We start from the raw sequence: 23,686 nt of genomic DNA, 5'->3' as shown, positions 1-23,686 counted from the left end.
CAAGGACATCCCTGGGCACCACCCGTGAATGAAACCCTACTGCTGTGGTTGTTCCTGCGAAAACAGTTATTTAACCTACAATTGTAGCTCAGAAGCTTCCCGTACGGAACTGTGGCACAGCTTATCTGTTTGTGTCATGCTTTTAACGTTTTATATGCTGTCTTCCTGATTTCTAGTCCTTGTGCATGGGGACCACATCTATGTTTCTTTGTACGCTGTAAAGCATCCAGTCCTCAGCTCAGCACTTAAGAGGGGCTCAATAAACATTTATTGATCCATAATTAGAGCTACATGGGAAAGCAATTCAGACAAGGGCTGAATCAGTCAGGCACTGTTAGGCATCAAAACAGATAAACTCATAATGTCAGCTCTACCTGGTAGGTCTCTTTGTCATCAATTAGATAGCTCTGGTGCATTTAAAAGGATGCCCTAATCCCGGCTTGTCTTTCTGCTCCTGGACCCAAGAAGAGATGTAACCCCGACTACTCTCCTGAAATGGATTTGAAAGTGGCTTTGATATTCGCGACATTCTAGTTTGGATCTTTAAGCCCAGTCAATTCTGTTCTCTGTTCACACTTCAGTTTTATGGTCTCCACACCCCCCACCTGCATTATGTTCTTCCTGGTGATACACTGGACAATTTGTTTCCTGGCTTCTTTAGGTACGGTCTTGTGTCCTGGCCAGCTCTGCGTACTGACGTCTGTTTAGCAGAGAGCTTTGCTCAAAGTGGGGACACTCGAGCACTTACTATGTGCCAGGCACGGGACATGGCACTTAACTGTCATGAGTTTTTCTACTCCGTGAGGTAGATTCGTTACTATCATCTCTATTTGTCAGATACGCAAACTGAGACAGAGATTCAGTAACTTGTCCAAAGTCTCTACTGCTGGCAAGTGTTAGAACTGGGAATCGAACCCAGGCAGTCTGGCTTTGGAGTTCACGTTCATAAACAGGACACGTTGTGGCCTCTCCATAAATGGCTGATCACAGATTGATTGAATCATAGGTGACAGTACCAATAGTACGTTCCCACAGTAATGAAGTTGCTTTCCCAAGAGGTGAAGGGCAGAATTGGAGCCATGTTTTATGAAGGTCACAATTGGCATTCCTTCGTTTCTCCACTTCATTGAGTAGAAAAAGTCCACATTTCCCTTAGAGGGGTGCTTCTCAAACAGGGGCATTTTGCACCCATCCCCCCAGTGCAGGGGGTGCATTTGGCAACCTCGGGAGGTATTTTGATTGTCATGACTAGGGCGGGGTAGAGGGGAGTTTTGCTACTGACATCTAGTGGGGTAGAAGCTGGAGATGCCACTAAATATCCTTTGAATCTCAGGGGAACCCCTCCGTCCCCGCAAACAACACGTTATCCTGTCCCAAATATCAATTAGTGCAGAAGTTAAGAAACCTTGTTCTAGAAAGATCCCAAGTGTAACTACTTAGGAGGTCTCTGATGTGGCTCACTTTGGACTACACATTCAGGAAAAGGAAAAAAATTATTATTTTTCAGTCATTCAGGCTCACTTCTCCAGTAGGATAGAGCATAGTTTAGAAAACCTTCAAAGGTCTACCAGTCACTGTGAACATTTAAAAAAAAAATTTTTTTAATGTTTATTTTTGAGAGAGAGAAAGAGAGACAGAGCACAAGTGGGGGAGGGGCAGACAGAGAGGGAAACAGAGAACCTGAAGCAGGTTCCAGGCTTCGAGCTGTCAGCACAGAGCCCGACGCGGGGCTCAAACCCATGGACTGTAAGATCATGACCTGAGCCGGAGTCGGACGCTTAACCGACAGCTGCATAGACACCCCTACTGTGACCATTTTTAAACGACATAAATTTAAAATTTTAGACTTTCACTCAATCAGTTGTTCAACCAAGCATGCATCCCACCCCTCAAAGCTACCAACACAGTAACACGTAATCCTCATAAAGTAAGAAAGTGAGATGAGGTGATTAAGGACAGACATAAGCTACCAGCGAGCATGTGGGCTTCCTCCCGCACACAGAAGCTCCCTGTCCTCTTCTAATTGGCCCAGGGCAGGGAACTCTGCTTCTCTAAATCTGGGAATTCTTAGAAATCACGATGGGATCTCACATGGCTTTTCTTTCTCCACATACAGGTGCCTAGGCAGGGCAAGAATTTGCTCCCTGCTGGATTCTTCACTCATTTGTTGAATTTAGCCACGGTAGTGTGGAATGGTATAAAAATATGAGTTTACCATGTCTTGAAAAATATTACATTAGGAAGAATCTGTTATACATTTGGAAAGAGAGCGATTAGTCACTTTGCAATGAGCACTCTTGAATTCTGAGTGTTCTTTCGATAAAGATACTTTACATTATAGGATCCACACTATAAATAGAAAGTAGCAAAACATAAATGTCCTAGATTTTTACAGTTCTTAAGGGCTGTTTTATGTGCCGTGAATAGAAATAACGATGCAGTTTAATGAAGGAATTTTATAACCTAGGGAAGACAGAACCTCATGCACGGAGTCATCTGTCACACGCCCTCCCCTACCCCGGGCACTCCCTCATAGCCACATGGACCATTCTCTTCTTGGGGTCCCAGCTGAAGGGACGTCATCTGTGTAAAGCCACTTTAACACTTGAGATCATTTTCCTTCTAGAAGCTCAGATAGAAGAATTGCTGTCTTGAAAGTCAAAGTGGCTGGAATCTGCTCCCCTGCCCCCAAGATCCATGGCCATCTCAGGAGGAGAGCCCTACCATCATCTATGTTCTATTATATACGCTATTTTCCCCCCAGATCTTCTATATATAACTTGTCATCACTAGATGCCTTGTGGAAACATCTTTATAAGAAAAGAGAAGCCAAATTCTTTAGATCAAGGCACATGACTAAATATAAGAACCGACATGAAATTTATCTTTAACTCGTCATTTTCAAGTCAATAGAGCTGTTATAAAATCATGTTTCTCACACCCCCCCTCCCCCCCAAAAAAGCTACCGTTGGAGGTTTCCTAAGTACAGATGGGAAAGAAAGAATTTTTCTCTCTGATTTCAAACATCCTGCAGTTATCTGGGCCATTTCATATACGATGCTCTTCTGAACAGCACTTGAATTCAGCAGTGCCCAAAAGAAAGCAACGCTACTGATTTCTTAGTCCCCCTCCTGTGTTTTTGTAGCTTCATATCTTAGATGTAAAATTTCGCTTCAGAGTTTCATATAAAAAGCACTCTCAAGATTTATTTGCTTTTTAATATTTTGCAATGGCAACAGAAATTGATGTGGCGCTTTACAGGACCCTGCATTCACGAAGGTGGACTTTTAAGGGTTGAACTCTTAAAAGTATACAGATTAAATGCATCCAAGATGACAGCACAGTACAGGGGGAAACAATGGGCTCTAATTTTGTGCTTCAGTAATTGTTTCCGGCGCTCTTGTTTTGAAACTTTTACTTTCACAAAATACGATTCATTTTTTGCAAATAAAATCTATCAAAAACGTTCTCTTCTTTCTTTCTTTCCCCATTGCTGCATAATTGCGCTAATATACTAGCTAGGGCAGTTATATTTTAAATGGCCTGTATATACTTAGCAGCATAATTATGCAAATGCTACCATGTTTATGACTGTAAATCTCCTTCAGGAGCAGTTACTTAGCATCCGGTCCTGAAACAAATTTTGAAGAATTCTAGTTGAAATGCTCAGAATGCACACCTCAATTTACCTCTCTGCTGGGTAAAGGTGTAGCTCATAAATCCTCACCCATCAGGCGGAATATTGCACAGTGGTAAAAAAAAAAAAAAAAAAAAAAAGTATGGACTCTTTAATAGATATGGACATTCTATGCCACTTACTGGCTTTATGACCTTGAGGAAGTACTTAACCTCTCTGAGCCTCAGTTTCTGCATCTATAAAATAGGGATGATGATGGTATGTAAGTGATACTACCCTTTTGGTGAGGAACAGGGAATAGTGGTTCTAATAAAGTGCTGAGCAACTGAATTCATATGTGACAACAGGTAAGATGCTTAACCTCTTTCAGACTCCATTTCCTCAACCAGATTTTTAGGATTATAATTATTATGTTGGCTTCCTTCAACCAATTCAGGCTAGAGAAAGTCCCTCTATCAAAATTAGCTTTTCTATTATTATATGAACTTTGGAGGGTTTTAAAAATGGACTGGGCTGGAAAGTTATAAAAATACATACATTAAAAAAGAAATTTAGATACTCGGAGTGTCTCATTCCCTAGACAAATTTTGCTGATCTCAGTACCGCTTCTGAATGAGTATTAAATCTAAACCAATCTATTTTTATGCAAATTCATGCTTTATCACCCTAGATGACAGACAGTGACACATTCTTTCCACTTCCGAAGGCCAGATGAGAAAGCAAAATTGCACTCTATAAGGAAAAACACAAATGGCCATTTCGAACACTTACAACTTGAACCACTCACTCCTCTTCGTGCACAGATCAATTCCCATGAGCTCCTGATCTCTTAGTCCAAATGGTTTCTGCTGATCGCAATTTTCTTTCCACTTATTCAGATTTACGCTGATGACGACGTTAGACCCATGCCCCCCCAGGCTGGCGTTGCCCGCAGCATGCGTCACCGCACTGTGTGTCTGCCCCCCGCCCTTTAGCATGGCTACTGGCCTGCTTCACTTGACCCCCCCCACTGTTCAGAAACTCCTTGCAGACAAGGATGGCCTTTGATCCTCCTCTGTGGCTTCTCCAACCCCCGCAGGGCACGCTGCACAGGGCTGGTGCTCAGTCGACACCTGTTCCCTCGGTTTGACTCTCAAGAGAGGTCCTCAATAACTCCCAGGCGCGCGCAGACCACCCGCGGCCACCCTCACCAACTTACCTGGTCTCTCTATCTTTGGGTATTGTCGCAGTGCTGTAAGCAAACACTTGCTTCTCAACTAGAGGTGGGCCGAAGTCCACAATGCTGGATAATCCTGGAGCGGTCCGTGGTTTTTCAATATACACCAAGGTGCCGGGCTCCTTTTTGAAGGCCTGGCGGCTTGGAGAGGCCCGATCTGGCTGCAGGGTGTGAGGGGGCCCGTGGGCGTTATGGTGGGCATGGATGTCTACCATTCTCAGGTCACCGACTCGGTGGGGAGAGGCGGGAGGTGTTTTGGCGCCCAGAGTAGGCAAGTGGCTATCTGGGTATTTCCTTGATTTCTGTCTGTACAGTGACTGCTCCATATGCATTTCTGCTTGCAAGGAAGGGTTGCAGTATGCACTCGCCGAGCGAATGGCCGTGCGGTGATATGCAATGATGTGATCAGGGACATCCAGCGGGTGCCCACCATGGGAAGAGGCTATGCTCATCCGTCCCTCGTGATAAAGGTAGGGATCAGTATAGAAGCCCTCGTTTCGGTACATGGCAATGCTCTTGCCACTCATGTCTTCGTCCGGCTTCACATCTCTTCTTTCCAAAATGGCGCTTGGGCTGGGTGAGATGGATCTGGAGACTGGCAGGCTGGAGAGTCTGTCTCTGGGGATGGTGGCGTTGCCAGGAACAACCATCGGGCGGGTGCCCCCGTAAGGAATTCTGGATGGGGAAGGAGGCATGGAATGGGGCACAGGAGTGGATGGTGGAGAACTTGGAATGGCATGGGGTGGATGAGCTGTGGATCCAGGCCGAGAGGCACCAGGGCCATCTCCTCTTGCATAAACAATTTCTCTCTGCATCTGAAAATAAAACAAGACGTTAGAAAATCTCCTTTGATATTCACATTCGTAGAGACGTCTCGGTGTGACAGTGTGGCTTTCCTGATGTAGCAGGCTGAATCACGGCCCCTCCCTCAGCAGGATGCCCGTACTCTAATCCCTGGAACCTGGAACTATGTTACCTTTCGTGGCAAAAGGGACTTTACGGATGTTCCTTTTTAAGGATATTGAGATGGGAAGAATATCCGGGATTATCCAGATGGGCCCAATGCTATCCTACTATATGTGCAAGAGGGAGGAGGGGGTCAGAGTCAGGGAAGGAGACGAGAGGACAGAAGCAGGGCCAGAGAGAGAGACTAAAAGATGCTCTGCTGGTAACTGTAAAGAGGGAGGAAGGGGCCAGGAGTCAAGAGTTGCAGGTGGCCTCTAGCAGCTGGAAAAGGCAAGGAAACGGATGCTCCCCTAGCGCCTCCAGAGGGAGTGAGGCACGGCCAGTACCTTCATATTGCCTGTAAAATCCATTCTGCACTTCTGATCTCAACAACTGTAAGCGAATGCGCTTTTGGTGTCCTAAGCCACTAAGTCTGTGGTAGTTAGTTACAGCAACCCCAAGAAACAAATACGCCCAATAAAGAGCTCAACATTGTGAGGTTTTGGGGGGAAAACACCGCAGTGGTTTGCTTTGGCAGGTCATAGCTTCTCAGAGACACTTAATAAATGCAAATCTAATGTATCAAAAGTGCTAAAATATTATTTTCTAAAATTTGTCCGGGGCGCATTTTCCAGTATTGCCCCTGGAAAGTAGTTACTAAGCATCTCTCCCATCTCTCCAAGCAGAGACAATCTAGAGACGTGGCCAGAGAGGGTAATGAGATGCACAGGGAAAACTTGGAAGTAAGTTTCATTATTTCACCAGCCCTCTACTGGAGAAACCAGCTCCAAGAGGTTGGGAGAAAATAATGATCTGAGAGGTAAGAATGTAATTGGAGGCAAAACTCATGGTGGTGGGGGGGCGGGTGGGTAAGGTAGAGAAGAGGGAAAGGAATCTGAGGCATGGTGAAGAGTGAGAATCCTAAGAAAACCCTTCTGGGTCTGCCATGTGATAAAGAGCCTGATGGAGTTGACCGTCATAAGCCAAGTACTTCTTGCCCAGGCAGCAGTGACTTCTGGGTGGTGTCATTACCATCCAGTCCAGGAGAGTGAAGACTCCCACTCGGTCTTCCATTAGCTCTCCTTTGCACGAAACGAGGAGTAAAGAATCAATGACTTAAGAATCATAGACACAGAGAACAGACCGGTGGTTGCCAGAGGCAGGATGTTGGGGTTGGGTGAAATGGGTAAAGGGAGTCAAAAGGTATAAACATGCAGCTGTAAAATAAATGTCATGGGGATATAATGTATAGCATGATGACTATAATTAGTAATACTGTATTGTATATTTGAAAGTAAGTAGAGGAGTAGATTTTAAAGGTTCTTCTCACAAGAAAAAAAAAACTGTAAATATGTATGGTGATGGATATTAACTGGACTTATTGTTGGTCATCATTTGCAATATACACAAATATCAACTCATTATGTTGTACATCTGAAACCAATATAATGCTACCTTGTCAATTATATGTCAATAAAAAAAGAATCAAGGTAAGGGGGCAAGGGGAAACTGGTTTGCAATTACGCTACTGTGTGTAGCAAGGGGCAGAATAAAAAATACAAATTAATTCAAAATATGAATATTTGATACACTTTGTTTTGGTCAAAGCCAAAGAAGGTAATAGCTAACTCACCGAGATTCTCCAAACGGCTATAGGGAAGGGATGGACAGACAGCTTTGGCACCTACCAAGCTCACTCTTCAAGTTCTATTTGTACCATCACAGGAGCCCGTATTCCTATCTAGACTTTTGGCAGATGTGACAGACAGGGGGAACATGAAGGGTTGGGAGGTGGGTGAGGTAGGGGCATGAGGAAGAGAGGAGGTGGGCTCAAATGGACCAAAACCAAAGTGGGCAGTCAAGAGACCCACAGTGTGAGTGATGGGGAGGAATAGAAAAAAACAAACAAACAAACAAACAAACAAACAAACAAAACAGAGGCAACAGGAGAAGGCTGAATGAGGATGAAACAGAGACCAATGTTCTGAATACATACTGTTTCCTTATCTTACAAATGCATTCATTTAGTAAGCAATATTTACCAAGCACTTGCGAAGAATAAGGCATTGTTCTAAATAAGCCCCCAAGTTCCTGCCCTTGAGAAGGTACATTCCTCTGTATGTTTCTTAGATGAACACACAGAGGAAGAAGCCTTGGGAACCCCACAGCTTCCTTATCTTGTCTCTGGAAGAATCTGCCAGTGCAGAATATCCCTGGTCCGGGAGTTTTATAAATGATGGTGGATTTTCTAACAGAAATGACCAATAAAACAAATGCAGGCAAGACACAAATATGTAGCAACCAAAAGGAACCTTCCGAGGGTGTGTTACCTGTGCATCACTGATTTGGTTCCTCAATCCCCTGGTGGGGGCCCCAGAGCATGCAGGCTTCTCACGTGCAGCTACAATTTATCTCCACTAGCCCCACGTGCACTCCCACAACAGGCTAGTCAGCTCCCCCCTCTAAACCAAATCTGGGACGTCCTCAGGCTGTCCTCACCCCTGGGACTCTCTCCCCATTTCCTGGCCCTTGTGGATCCAAACCAAGACTGAGGGTCAAGGTCTGGCTCCAGGTGCATCTGCTCCACGTGGCCCAGGCCTGACGCCCTAGCCCACATGGTCCTCCCTCTGCTCACTCACTTGACACCCTCGTAACTCAGGGGCTCCGGGCCTTAGACCAGGAGGGCATCCCCAAGGTCAGTGTGTGATGACATACAAGACTGTCCTCCCACAATGGCTGAGTAACCATACGTCAGAAATTCTGCAACAGATCTATACAGATCCTTCATAAATATCTCTACCACCCCATCTTTCACAAGGCAAGGCTCAGCAAAAAGAAAAGTGGTTAAGTAAAGCAGGGCTTCATAGATCATAAAAGACAAGAGGCACTGGCTTAGGCAGCAGCACACATCTGGCCAAACTCCCCACGCAATCAGACCACACAACACAAGATTTAATCCAAACAAAGGTAAAGATAAATTCATACAGATTCAAACATGCCACTGTGTGTAAGACATAACACAGCGAGTGCGCAGGGCAAATCAAGTGCAACGAAAGACAGGTAACTGTTGTCATTACTGATACCATTTCTTAAAAAAGGTTCCAAATGTCTGTTGTTTATCCCTCTGGATAAACAATAATCCAAACTATTAGTCGTCTTTATCTGGCCTCAGATTACATCAGGGTTTGGGGGATCCAAATTGACCCCAATTAACACACAGTGAACGCCCCCCTTTCCTGGCAAGAGAGTAAGAAGACACATTAATAGTTCAAGTAGTACAGAACTGTCTAGAAGGATGAGGAATATTAATGAAAGGAAAATAGAAAATTAATTTTAATTAATGAAAAGTTGAGTAAATTTCTTTTAAAACAACAGAGATACCAGGGCGCCTGGGTGGCTCAGTCGGGTAAGCAGCCAACTTTGGCTCAGGTCATGATCTCGCTGCTCATGAGTTTGAGCCCCGTGTTGGGCTCTGTGTTGACAGCTCAGAGCCTGGAGCCTGCTTGGGATTCTGTGTCTCCCTCTCTCTCTACTCTTGCCCCACCTGCACTCTGTCTTTGTCTCTGTCACTCTCTCAAAAATAAACATCGAAAAAATTTCAAAAACAACAACACAGACACCTGCATAGACATTAAAAAAAAAAAAAAAAAAAAAACAAGTTTGCTGATGTGAGAAGAAATGGTTGGGAGGTACATTATATAACGAACTTTTAAAATAAAACACACCCAAATCTCTAATACTAGACTTTCTTGGTGCCACGTACAGATGAATTCAGAAAGAGAAGTAACAACAGTAATTCTGATAGGCTGTGCACTCATATGCAAATGTGGGTGATAGTCAAAATATTTACCATCTGGTAGCTAATGTCACATGGGTGCCAACCAACCGGAATGGGACTCTGGCCAACCAGGATGGATCCTATCTGTACGCAATCAGCATCATGTACCCAGTGGTAATGCTGCCTATCGGCCTTGTCTTGTCCATCTCAAACCAACGTTGCCATCACCCCTCGGGGTCACTGAAAGAATCGCTGTCCACCTGAGTCATCCACAGTGGCGGTGAATACAAGGACTCAGCTATGACAGAACAGGTGACCTAAGACTGAATGCCTCCATCAATCCTGGTGACTGGGAGGTTGGAAGTCTTTGGCAGAATTCCTATCTTGCTTTGCCAAGCTCTGACTGACTTTACAAGACCCCTGATAAAAGAACCCATGGTAATGTCCTCCTCAGCAATTCCCCTCAGCCCAGGAAGAGAAGGACACGATGGTTCCATCAGACTGTGGGAAAATGTTTTAAGCCTACAACTAGGATGAACCTTTAAAATTTTAAAACTGAGGTTCATCCACGAAAGGATATGGATCAACCAAAGGCACTCTCTCTGAAAATGAGGCAGAAGCGACGGGGAGATGAAAAGAGAATCTTTTTCAAGTCTTCGCCATGATCACCCAAGGAGACCACTTGCTGTTCCAGGAAAAAGTGGACTTTGTAGCCTCCAGGGGTTATTCACTCTCTGGTTGGCAGTGAGGATGATGGTTAAGATTCTCTAATACATAATCTTAAGAAGTCCCAGTGTTACAGCTTAGTGCTCTTTCTGTGGAGAGATCTCCTAGCATCAGGCACCTGCACGGTTTTGTTCTGTTTTCTTGTTTAACACAAATGGCATTAAATGCATATTGAGTTCTTCCTGCACTAGGCCTGGAAGTCAGACCTCTTAGGAGAAAATTATGTCAAACTTCAAAAGTAACATAAATTAGCGGCACACACACACACACATCACACACTATTGTGACTCACCTTATATCTGTATATCAGTATACAGTATATCAGATATCTGTACATCTGACTCGCTTTTTCTCCCGCCAGTCTCTGATGCCACTAATCCTATCCTGTTATTTTTCTCAAAATATCTGGAACCCTTGTGTCACGGATACTTCTGTCCCAGAAGCCTTCAACACGTAATGTCTTTATGTAGGCTTTGAAGAATTTCATTGTACAGCAAGAAAAAGCTAACCTAAGCCCAGGAATAAAGGGTCTTTTCACACCTTACCGGAACACAACTCGAACCTCGGCCCAGACAAAGAAAATACTCGATTATCTTCACTAGAATCACTAGCAATGTATGAACCAGACAATTCTCCTTACTCTACGCCTTCCTTTGTTGAGCATCACTTCTCCCTCTTGCCATTACTGCCCAAACCCCTGCTTTCTCTTGTTTGACTGCTTCCAGCTCTTATAAACAGTGGGGCTTCCTCCGGAGCTCAGCACCGTGGCTCTGACCGAGAGGCCACTGCCCCTGCCCACAGCACAGACCTCAGTACGCTGTTTGGGCCACACTTCCTAGAGACCAGAAAGAATCTGGGGGCAGTTTCAAATGGATTATCTGAAATTTGAGTTAGGAATCCTAACATATATCTATATTTCATTTCCCCGAAACACAGTAAGTTAAATCAAACATTGCTCACTTAGAAGTTGCCTGGATGTAAGATAAGAAGGGGCAAAAATCTTACAATTGTTTCTGGAAAAAAAAAAAAATCTAGCATGCAAAATGTTTATTTCAAATCATTTTGGGAAGCTGTCTCATGTAATCACGTCTCTTTGTGGAGTATTTAAAATATATATATTCTTTGCGGAAAGGGAGTATTCTGTACAGTTTATTGTATTTCAAACCCCACCCTTCCAAGTCTAGAATTTGTAAACACACCAGCCAGTCAGACCACACAATGAAGTAACCGGACAAAACTGAAAAGGATTGTTATAAGACTCTTTCATCCTCAAAGAATTAAAGCCACTTACTTTTTCTTAAGGAAATCACCTGTACAACTAACGCCGTGAAAAAAGCACATTGGCTCAGCTCCCAATTATGCGCTTTCTTTGTTTGCTGGTTTCATCTAAATCCTCAGTTCCACTGTTGGATGTTTTAGACAGCTTTGTCTTCAGGGAAGAAATCGCAAAGGCCACAGATCCTAAAACGTTCCCAGGTTGAGTGTTTACAACCGGTAAAAAAAACCATTCTGTTTCCCCCAGTCTTCCGAGTGAGGCTGTCACAGGCATGGATGAAAAGTATTCCTCCCCATGATAAGCCAGTTTCTCCTCCCCTTGGAAATTAGTCACTGAGTAACCTCAGCTCACATCCAACCACAGGCTACCTCACGGGTGACTCAGGCCTGTAACAATTGCTTACACGGAAAACACACACCAACGAACAGACTCCGAGAGGCCTAGGTAAATGGGTTAACAGTGAAAGGAACGTGACAAACTAGACCGGACGGAGAGGCAAACAGGATCCCTAAAACAGACAACCAGCCACCGCAAGACCATCGGAAACCCCGGGACGCTAATTACCGTAGTGGACCAACTCTCCGAGTGTGATCCGCTGAGAAAAATCTAGATAGGCCAGCAGCACCCAACACTCATTCTGCTGCCACACTTTTGAAGTCGGTGGCCTGGCAAGTGAAGGGAACGAGAGCCTCTCCCCTCCTGGTTTTGAACAGCAGAAAGAAAACAGAGGGGTGATTAAGGAGGCTGTCTATTAATTAACCAGCCTGGTTTTACCAAGATGCACTTTGGGTAGCAGCCATGAATCACTCCTACCCAGCGCCGGGCAAGTAACTGCGATCGTTCTGGGAAACATACCTGAGAGAGAAGAGGGAGGGAAAACTAGGGCTACGCCACGAGGGGATTCCAGAAAGGGAGCCAGAATCCTTCTGCCCCACCCTCAACAAGGCTGAGGAGCAGAGACCAGGGCAGTCTCCAGAGGCACCCCAACCCCCCCCCCCCCCCCGCCCCGCCCCATCGGCAACTGCTGTCAATGCAGCTGATCTCTTGCGGGACGACAGGCACAAGAAGGTGTGTGTTCCCAACAAGAAGTGGCTTGTGCAGCGCTGAACAGAGGACAGGTATCAACGCCTCACTCACAAAAGGTGAGGGAGAAAAAGCACTTCCTTAGCTGGCGGGTAGGCTCTGTTTAATCACCACCATGCTCTCTGAGCCCTTAGGGACGGAGGGGAAAGGAAAGCTATCCAAGTGGGAATCCAGCGACAAGTAACTCGAAATGCAGGGCTGGAAACCCACTGGCCTCACTCCACACCCCGCGACCAGGCTCTGGGAAGCCTGTGCATTTTTCAAACATTTTAAGGCTTTTCGAGGCTGTTCTTGCTGACCCAAAGAATTCCATGACGTCTCTCAGGTTCATATCCAGTCAGTGCTCCAGGCTTTCTAAAGAAAACTGTTTACTGCCATCAGAATGCTTTGTGGCTATTAAGGGCGGGGGACCACGGAGCACGGGGCACTGTCACCCTCCTAAGATGCCTCGTTAGACACAATATTTGGATGAAGTGGTTGTAACAGATGCCACCTAAGAGGTCGGAAAAGAGTAGAAGGAATGAGAAAACGCTTGTTTCGATGTTTAATCTCATCAGCAGGAGTTTGTGATTTCTCACCAGAGTATGGGAAGCACGCGCGCTATCAGCCCCTGGAACATTTGGCACACATTTGGCAGGGTTTGCTTCTGCAGTCAAACACACGCTTTCCAGGAAGGGAGATGTAGGGGTTGGTCTCCCTTGTCTGATTAAGCCATGATTCCACCCCCACCATAGCCCCCGAAGACCCCGCTTTCCGGCATCAGATGTCCTAACGGCTCTTGTACTGATTTACCTGCTGCTTACACAAGCAGGACGGCTTGTAAGAACGGATGAATGAATGTGCAGTGTCTGGGCCACACTGTCCCCCCCGGAAAACAGACGCACTGAGCGCTCACCGCTGTTTCGCTACGTGCCTCACGCCATACTCCACACGGGCGTCCACGCCGGCTACGGCGGAGACAGGTGGCTTCTGTTGACCCAGCTGCCTTGCAAGTCGGGGTGGGGGGTGCAAGGTGAGAGAAGGTCTGGTTTACGTCTCCCATCTCTTCCTTCCCGTCACGTTCAGAGCAATTTCCTTTCACTTTTCTGAAACGTTTCAGGGCACGGTCTGGAGAGCACGCGCATGGCCTCGTCATGAGGAGAGCTGTAATTCACCATCAGGAGTTTGAAAGCTGCGGTGAATCAGGATGAGTTAAATATCCTCCAGTACGAAGCACACAGGTCACCCTCGAGAGAGGACCCTAAGGTCCTCGAGTGCCCGGTGAAGAACCAGGCGGGCTAATTTCCTAAGCAATATCCTGGTGCTGTGCAGGATTTGACTTCACCTGTCCGGCTCGTGCTCTCCAGAGAACAGCTCATTCAGGAGAACTCACCCCAAAATGTGGCTCATTCTGGGTGCGGCCAACCACCGCGTCCCCGCACTCTGGCGTCCTTTCTTCGCCGGACCCTCCTCTGCGTGACCCACCTTGGGAGGCTACGGCCTTTGTGAATTTGTTCTTCTCACTATCGATGCCCCTTCTTCCTTTCATTAACTGGCACGATAAGCAAAGTGGAAGCAATTTATTTCTTTTGAGTTAGTATTAAAAAAGAACATGCTAGTAAATATTCAGCATTACCTCAACAGGAAATAATTTTTATGCTCTGGTAAGGCTAACAGTCTTGGGGAAATTTATTTCTATTTCCTCTCTCTCATTCATTTCTTTATTGGCTTTTAAAAAATTACATATGATAAAAGGAAACCTAAAATGTGCTTATGAGCATGAAGACGGCGTGGTGAAGGGAAGTAATTACGATGTTGGGAAATTTCAAGTCCGTCTTGCTTACACTGTTAAAATTGCAAAGGCGGTCATTTGTGAGGTCTTCGCGAAACTATTAACGTTTCATCTGATCATAAATGGAATGTCTCCCAGACACGAGACAGACAGACTGTTGCCAAAATTATTCAATTCTCAGCAAAGAGATGGTCCAGTCAGTGGTTAGCTGACGGCTATATTTAAGAGGAGCGTTATTTCCACAAATATTTTGACATGGGAAGCACTGGTGAGCCCTCCAGTACCGGGACCCAGCTGACGTAACACTGCCCAACGGTGATTAAAGATCCCAGTCTGGAACAGAATGAAGGGATGTTAAATAAATCACTCAGCTTCCAAGCCACAGTCAGTAACTGTGTGGAGCTGCAGGGAAGATAAAAGAAAAATGTGCTTCTCTCACTGATACTTAATCTTCTGGGATACTCCTGTATCATCCAGGCCAAGGACAGCCTCCTTTTGCACCTAAAATAGTTACAGTTTATAAAACAGTTATCTCCTCTCTACCACTTGTAACAGATAGTGCAAATAAGTCCTCGTTTTTCATCCCCATCTCCCTGCACACTCACGCATTTCCCGTAAGGACGCTATTCTTTTATGCATCTCCCTTTGGGGCTTGTGGATTTGTTCTAGTGGCAAGTCATTTCTGTCACCCAAATAGAACTTTTCAGTGCCTTCGACTTTATTTTTCCTTTCCTGACTGTTCCCTAAACTCCCATTTGGCTTGTCAACACGCATTCTGCAACATATAATACATTGCTTTGTTTATTGACAATGTTTCTCATGCTATGAAGGATTTTCGATGGTTACGGACACACCTATCCACATACACAAGACGGTCACCCAGCCGTCTGCAGCTTACAATTGTGATTCTATTTCGCGGACCTCTGAACTCGGGGAACCACACACAGATCTGATACTCCTATCCCCATGTGATTGGTTAGGAAAAGGAAGCGTCAGGAGTTTCGAACCTCGCCCAACCTCGCGTGGTGACAAAGTCGTGAGGCGGCAAGAATGCCCGCCTTCAGGTTCGCCACCGTGTCCCTGCTTCCTTCACAGTTTAAGTGGGAAACCACGTGTCCTCTAAGACACTGTGTACTGCTCTGAGAGGAACCGTGCCCCCAAGGCCTTCCCCGCAGGGACTACTGAATGTTTATCTGCTTGAGCTCTGAACTTCAGCAGGCAGCGTGGTGAACTCGGCTTGAGCAGTACCTTGTCTGCTTCACTCTCTGATCCAGATTTTCACAGCAAAGGAAAAAAATAATAGACATCTCAGGGGACTTTGGATCCAATTATCCAGACACTGTCTTGATTACTACTAGGTTTTATCTACTTGCCTCAAAATTAGTTACATGTATGGTAGTATATGTCTGTATACATTACACTTGCATATACGTACTTCTCTGTTCTGTATCACTGATTATCACTATATAGATATCACTGCATCACTAGTCATATATGTGCAAACGTGTATATACACACACATAGACTTTCATCGGTCACAGATGCCACATGACTTATGGGATAAAATGTCTAGGCTTCCTTTGATTGGCATTCCTCACCTCTCTGACTCCAATCCCAATGCCGAATGACATTCCAGGGACCGTATCTCTCAGAGGTGTATAAGTCACTGAAAGAGCTATTATAATTCTGTCACCGTATCCTATGCCCCTCTAACATTTCATCAGGGAAACCGACCAAGTTGACTATACGATGAGTGAAAAAAGTTGATATAACACTATAAAGCTTTAGGATGTTCACGACAATGTTAAGAATATTTTTACTACATTTTAAAAATAAGTCATCATTTTTTTAAGTTAGTTTATTTTGAGAGAGAGCGCACGAGCACGAGCAGGGGAGGGACAGAGAGAGAGATAGAGAGAGAGGGGGAGAGGGAGAGGGAGAAAGAATCCCAAGCAGGCTCCTCGTTGCCAGCCCAGAGCCTGATGTGGGGCTCGAACTCATGGCTGTGAGACCATGACCTGGGCCAAAATCACGAGTCAGATTCTCAACCGACTGAACCACCCAGGCGCCCCTCGATGTAAGAATTTTTGAAAAAACAAAAAAATCTCGGTTTGATGATATGACACATCCTCACCGTATCTCAACAAACTGATGACATTCTGTATAGAATTTTATGCTCACAGACACAGCTTAAGGATAGATATTTCTCAGTGTAAAAAATGGTGTGTAAACAAATCGACGGCTGATAGATGCCTAGCTGGAAAACAAATGGTCTTTTGTTCTTGGTCAGTCGCTGTCCTGTCACATCCCAGGACCCCTGTGGCAGTGTCCAAGAGTGTTCCCTGGTATGTGTAACTCCTTCAGGTCCACTCCCTGTCCCTCTTTCCTCATGACTTTTCTGGAATCACCCCTGTGGACCTGGGTTACAAGTGAGGTCCTTCTAATGGCATCACCCCACTGCCTGTATGCTGCTCTGTTTTCATATCAATCAAAGCAAAGCATGTGCTGGTTCTATTAGCAAAGAATAGAACAAACACACAACACAAGGTGAGTTATGCCAGCAGAGTCAGTTTAAAAGGGAATTTTACACAAAACCACAATGAGATACCACCTTATACCTGTCAGAATGGCTAAAATTAACAACCCAGCAAACAACAGATGTCAGTGAGGATGTGGGAAAGGGGAACCCTCTTGCACTGTTGGTGGGAATGCAGACTGGTGCAGCCGCTCTGGGAAACAGTGTGGAGGTTCCTCAAAAAATTAAAAGAGAACTACTCTACGACCCAGCAATTGTACTACTAGGCATTTATCCAAAGGATACAAAACTGCTGATTCAAAGGGGGCACATGCACCCCAACATTTATAGCAGCACTATCAACAATAGCCAAAGTATGCAAAGAGCCCAACTGTCCATCGATGGATGAATGGATAAAGAAGATGTGGTATATATATATATATACAATGGAGTATTACTCGGCAATCAAAAAGAATGAAATCTTGCCATTTGCAACTACGTGGATGGAACTGGAGGGCGTTATGCTAAGTGAAATCAGTCTGTCAGAGAAAGACAAAAATCCTATGACTTCACTCATATGAGAACTTTAAGAGACAAAACAGATGAACATAAGGGAAGGGAAACAAAACTAATATAAAAACAGGGAGGGGGCCAAAACAGAAGAAATTCATAAATATGGAGAACAAACTGAGGGTTGCTGGCAGGGAGGTGGGTGGGTGGGATCGGCTAAATAGGTGATGGGCATTAAGGAGCACTTGTTGGGATGAGCACTGGCTGGTGTATGTAAGTGCTAAATCACTAAATTCTATTCCTGAAATCATTATTACTATATGTTAACTAACCACATGTTAACTAACTTGGATTCAAATTAAAAATAAAAATGAAAGTAAATAAAAATAAATGTTAAAAAAGAGGCTTCTGATGTACGATTTTTTTAGTTCTGCTGTTATCCTGACCTTCAGCTGAACAGTATTAACAAATGTATCAAAAGCAGCAAGGATCATGTGAGGGGAAGAACCCCAGAGGATAACACTGAAGGCCAGTAATTCACAAATCCACCAAGTTCAATTTCCCCTTAAAACAAACATGACAGAACAACAATGGAGATCCAGATCAAAACAGCCCTTGTGCCAATTCTTCATGGCTTCAGAAGAGCCAATCGCTCTTCTCTTGAGCAACAACTTTCAACCCCCAAGCAACTTTCAAACCCTAAAGAAGTTCCATGGGTATCCCAGGTGTATTGAGTGTGTGAGCTGAGAAAATTCTCTCCTGTAAGACCGAAAATAGATGCCATTTGTTGTATAATTATATAGACTCATAAATTTCCCAGCTCTCATTAGTTATGAAAGAATCCAAAAGGTTCCAGGCCTATAAATTAAATGGATATATATCTTTGAAAACGTGTCTGTCTTCCTCAGGTGTGACTGGAGTCTGTGGCAAAGATCACAAGAGCAGCTGCAAGTTTGGACCAAGCCAGGGGTCCCGGATGCCCCCATTCAGGGTGTCTTCCAACAGTCATTGAAGCATGGTGGAACCTGCATTCAGAACCGGATGCTAACATCAGGTTCATTATACATAAACGAGAAGTCTCATCTAGACTGTCCCTATATGATCACATTCTGTGTATCCATGACATATTTTCTAAATAGTCATTCTGTATACGAAGCTCGGGATTAAGACTGATGAGGGGGGAAAAGGATCTTTAAGACATACTTCTCACCTTTTAAGAGCTTACCTTCTAGCAGGGATAATGAGGCACGTACATGAATATTCAAAGTAAGACAAAGCAAGAATAACTCTGGCAAGCGTCCAATGAGTGCAATACACAAATATTCTCGGAATGTACAGAAGGGTAAGATTCTTCTGGCTGGGATAGTTGAGGAACGCTGCTCTGAAGAGGTGAGATGAAATGAATCCACACATTATGAGCAAGACTCCAGTAGAGAAGAAAGAAAGAGGTTGCTTTCTTAGGTATTCCAGGCAGGAAGTAAGGCGTCATTGGAGACCAGAGATGGGGAACGCCAAGTGACCCAGAGGAACGGACAGATCTCTGACCCAAACAGCAAATGGTTCTCCAATTTTAACCTACATTAGAAGCACTTGCTAAAATACAGATTAATGGGCCCCACTTCCAGAGTGTCTGAGATAGTAGGTCAGGGGTTGGGCCTGAGAATTTGCATTTCTAACAGGTCCCCAGGTGATGCCAAGCTGCTGGTCTGTGGAATGTTCTTGAAGAACCACTGCTCTAGGGAGTAAAGGGGAGTGGGAAGTGCCCATCAAAATCTTCCTTCTAGTGTGGGTTTGGTTAAATCCTAATTCAGGAAGCTGACCTTATTAAACTTTGGGTGACAATTTTAATTACTTACGATTTCTCTATAAATAAATACTTTCAATTAAATCCGCCAGGAGAAAACGGAACAATGGCAAGGAAACTCATGTTTTTGAAAACTTCCTATTTACCAATGCTTTCCAAAACCAGCTCATTTAATTCCCAGCAGATTCCCATCAGATAAACATTATAATCCCCATTTTACCGATGAGGAACTGGGGCCCAGAGACTTCAAATGTCTTACCCAAAGTCAAATAACAGGGCCAGGATCTATGAAGTGCCAGAAAAATCTCATACTCAAGTGTTAAGAAATCAGTGTGGAGGCTCGATCTTCTTTGAATACTCTTCAAAGGAAGGCAGCGGTTCAGGGATCCCTAAGATCAGTATCCTCACCATGTAAAATCGGGTTCAGAAAAACCTGAACAAAGTCATCTGTATCGAATGTTACAGAAGACACAAGAGAACAGTAACATAGACCAGACCATGTTACCGTTATCTACAAATGTGGGGAAAAACCACCTTCCAAATGATGACCCCAGGATGTCCGTGAGCCCCACAAGAGGGCTCCATTTCAAAGAAATACCTTTGTGTGTTCAGTTCAAATATCACGTCAAGTCAGCCAGCAAGCCAGTGGACATGGCTCAGAAATCTGAGATGGTCAGCAAAACCACTACTTCTCCTTATTTGGATAAATAACAGCCTCCAAGACAACCAGTTTGGGAGCTGTGCATACCCCGAGGCTGGGTTTGGCAAGCCTCTCCACCCACGCCCTGCCTGGCCTTGCCCTGTTCGACAGCTGGGGGAGTTTGGCCAGTCACCGCTTCCCACTGGGTTCCAACACTGCCAGAAGCCTCCCGCTCCGAGACGGGATCTGCTTCCCTGTGTCCCAAGAAATGCCGGACTTTGGGCATTCCTACATTCAAAGGAAGCCCTGTGTTCCCAAATCTCAGCAGCTCATGAGAAACAAATGGAGAGCCACTAGCTCAGTGACTCCATGTTAAAGAAGTCACGGTCCAGGGGCACCTGGGTGGCTCAGTCGGTTATGCGACAGACTTCAGCTCAGGTCGAGATCTCACAGTTCGTGAGTCTGAGCCCCGAGTCGGGCTCTGTGCTGACAGCTCAGAGCCTGGAGCCTGATTTGGATTCTGAGTCTCCCTCTCTCTCTCTGCCCCTCCCCCGCTCATACTCTGTCTCTCTCTCCCCTTCAAAATCAACAAACATTAAAAAAAATTTAAAAGAAAAGGGAAGTCACGGTCCATATGACAAAGCTTCCACATCAGGTGAGGGGGTGGACATGGTGTAGTTGTCTCCACCACCCCCGGCACCCACACAAAACCACGGGAAAGAATCCTCTGTCACACAGGAGGCAAGACAGGTAAAGACAGTGCTCTGTAATCTACGGAGCCTTTCAAAGTTCATGACTAGCAGCCAGAGCTTTCAACTCACTTCAAAAGCAACATAGGGACAAAGCTTCTCCCAGAGAGGACACGAAGACAGGGGTGAACACACAGACAAAGGGAGTTTCTTATACTTGGCGCAGTGAGACACGGGCTTCATTCCGATGGCCCTTGACCTCAACTTGTCCTTCAACAGGCTGCAGTCTACAAGTTAGTTTCCAAAACAAAACATTTTTAAGGGTCTAATCATCCTCTTCCATCAGTACTCCTCCGCACCATGACGCCCAAGGAAGGCGGTGGGTTGTGATGGAATGAGTACTGGATGCTGAATGAAAACACTCTGTTTCTCCTCCTGAGGATCTCCTCGCTCGTGCTCTTACCGCCGTGATTGTGGCTCTGCCACCGAACTTTTCTGAACCTCTGGTTCTGCTGCTCGGTTGCTTCAGGAACACCTCCTAGTTCTGTGAACATCAAGTGAGCTGAATTACTCTTGTATGGCTTGCACGCAGGGAAGCGTGAACCGCGTGGGTTATTATTAAAATTGCCCACAAGCATTCATGGGCTCACTCAAATGAGAGCAAAATGAATAGAATGGATAATGTTCACTTTAATATATTCATAGGAGCACGATGAGAATGACACACTTTCATGAGATACACGAGCTCCCAGAAAGAAAGACTGGATGGAGCTTCTGAAAGGAAGCGTGCCATGCCGTATTATATTCCAAAGACATACCCTTGAGAAAAAAGTCTGGTTATAGGCAATGGACTCACAGTCAAGAAAGCGCTTTTCCTCATTCCCATTCCCGAATTAATGGGTGATTCTGAAGCCGGATTAGTCTCAGTAAAAGATTTCTAATCAACTTTATACTGATAGAGATTCAAACGTCAGTTATTTATAAACATTATGAGATGGGCCATTATCCACATCTCCGCTGCTCTTGCCCTTCTCCTTCCCTTCCTGTGGCGCCACCTGGGAGAACCTGTCTTTGGGAAAGAATCTTGCCTGTAGCCAGAATAAAAGTTTTGGGTAGTGAGGGCAAGGATGAACCAATAAGCTAGACACAAGTTTTCTGGATCCTTTCAGAATTCCAACTATATTGTTCATTCTAGTCTCCCACATTTATATTAAAAGCAAGCATCTGTGTGCTTTAGGATAGTCCTTGATAGAAAAACATCTATCTTGCCATATTGCTCAAAAGATAGTTTTTGGTGCTCTTTTTTCTTTCTTTCCCTTTCTTTCTTTTTCTTTCTTCTTTCTTTCTTTCTTTCTTTCTTTCTTGAGCTGTGGTTATTTATTTATTTATTTAATTATTGCAAAGCGTGGTGATTTAATGCAAGTGTCATGGAAGGACGCCTGGGTGGCTTAGTCAGTTACGCATCTGACTTGGGCTCAGGTCATGATCTCACCGTTTGTGAGTTCGAACCCCACGTCAGGCTCTGTGCTGACAGCTCACAGCCTGGAGCCTGCTTCAGATTCTGTGTCTCCCTCTGTCTCTGTCCCTCCCCTGCTCGCGCTTTCTCCTGCTGTCTCTCTCAAAGATAAATAAAACATAAAAAAATTTTTAAAAATATGCTGTCATGGAACTTACAGGTCGAGATGGCCCTTCAGATATATTCACTGCATCTACATTTAAAATACAGAGGAAGGTTTGGGTAGTTTTTATATTATTAAAATGGACTATATACAGGAGTACTTATCTATGGATAGAAATTCTCTGTCAAAATTAAAAATCTCAAAATACCACATCTGAATCGTTTTTATGCTCTAGTCACAAAGTGATACTGAACAAAAACTTATTAGCATTTCCCTAAATTTCTTCGGATCATTGTTACGAATAATAAAAATACAGAAACATTTTAAAACAACATATTTCAGTCTTAAAATGGTCATATTAACATAATTATAGCCTTAGGTTGCCAAGAGTGGCACATTTCTCATTTTCATGAGAATGCAGAGGTTCACCCAGATCGCAAGCTAATAGGCTCCTTGGTCTAAATATATACAATAAAATCTAAAGCAAATTTCTGAAGCATTAAGATCAGAACCCTGGAGATATCTAGTAAGTAATTTGCGCTGCAGTGGAGCAGATTTTTTTGTTTTGCAGTTACACAGCTGCTAGGAAATATATTTTTAGATTTGCTTTTAAAAGCAAGCAAAAATGGTATCCACTTTGTAGATATGTATCCAGAATGTTCCCTCAGTCCCTCCTACAAGGAGTCCACCATGTACAGAATGCTCTCTCGGTCGCCTTCCTTCTTGTTAAGTCAGTGCAAGGAACAGCTCTAGACGCTCATCCTAGACGAAAGCTATCACACCCTGACTGTCATACCTAATGCTCTGGAGGCTTGCTTTATGAAAAACATGCATTGAAGTTTAAGCAGGTCTCTGCTATTTCTGAATCACCTCATCACTGACATCGTTATGATTTCTTACTGTGGTTGGGGTTTGGGTTTGACTGCTCTTCCTAAGATATCAAGGGCAAATGAAAAGGCACAGGTTCAGAGAGTTAAATCAGAACAAGGGAAAGCGTGAACTTTGATTTCACAGGAAAAGAAAAAATAAAAAGAAAGAAATCAAGTACATGTGTCGATCAACCGAGAGAAACATATTTTCTGTGTTTCAGGAATATGGAGTGAGTTAGCGCCACCTGAACCACGAGAAGGCGTCCCTCTGGCTTAAATGGCACACTGGATATTCACCCCTTCTATCCGGAGAGCCTCAAATCAAGAAATCTGCACAAAAATGATTTAATGAACAGCTTTTCTTTTGTGCCAAATGACAAGGTGCCGGAGTTCTTCAGAACTCCTAAATGGGAATTAGTTCTGATTCTGACATCAAAACGGTTCATTTTTTCAACCATATAATCTTCAATGACGTTTTGCTCTGTCTTCACAAACCCCTGACTGGCCCCTTGTCTCAAAGTCTCCGTTTTTACAGTTTACTCAGTAATAAGACACTGTCACCATTTTGGCCACTTTCTCATACCAACTGTGCTATTACCCATTTAATG

At 44.4% G+C, this 23,686-nt stretch overlaps 1 protein-coding gene across 10 annotated transcripts in view; it reads right to left on the bottom strand.

The window, feature by feature from the left end:
• Positions 1-23,686, bottom strand: part of KIAA1217 (KIAA1217 ortholog) — a 447,053-nt gene that overhangs the window by 58,073 nt on the left and 365,294 nt on the right. For 9 of the 10 annotated variants that reach the window (XM_081796071.1, XM_081796072.1, XM_060659150.3 and 6 more), the window contains one exon: positions 4,836-5,668. In XM_081796071.1, coding sequence (XP_081652197.1) covers positions 4,836-5,668 — 833 coding nt within the window. Of the gene's footprint in view, positions 1-4,835; positions 5,669-11,593; positions 11,850-23,686 lie in introns of those variants that run through there. The other variant, XM_060659154.3, reaches the window with a different exon arrangement.

This window comes from Panthera onca, chromosome B4 (genome assembly GCF_046562875.1).
Source record: "Panthera onca isolate mPanOnc1 chromosome B4, mPanOnc1 haplotype 2, whole genome shotgun sequence".
In the NCBI taxonomy this organism is placed as follows: Eukaryota; Metazoa; Chordata; class Mammalia; order Carnivora; family Felidae; genus Panthera; species Panthera onca.
This window is presented reverse-complemented; position numbering and strand designations above follow the sequence as displayed.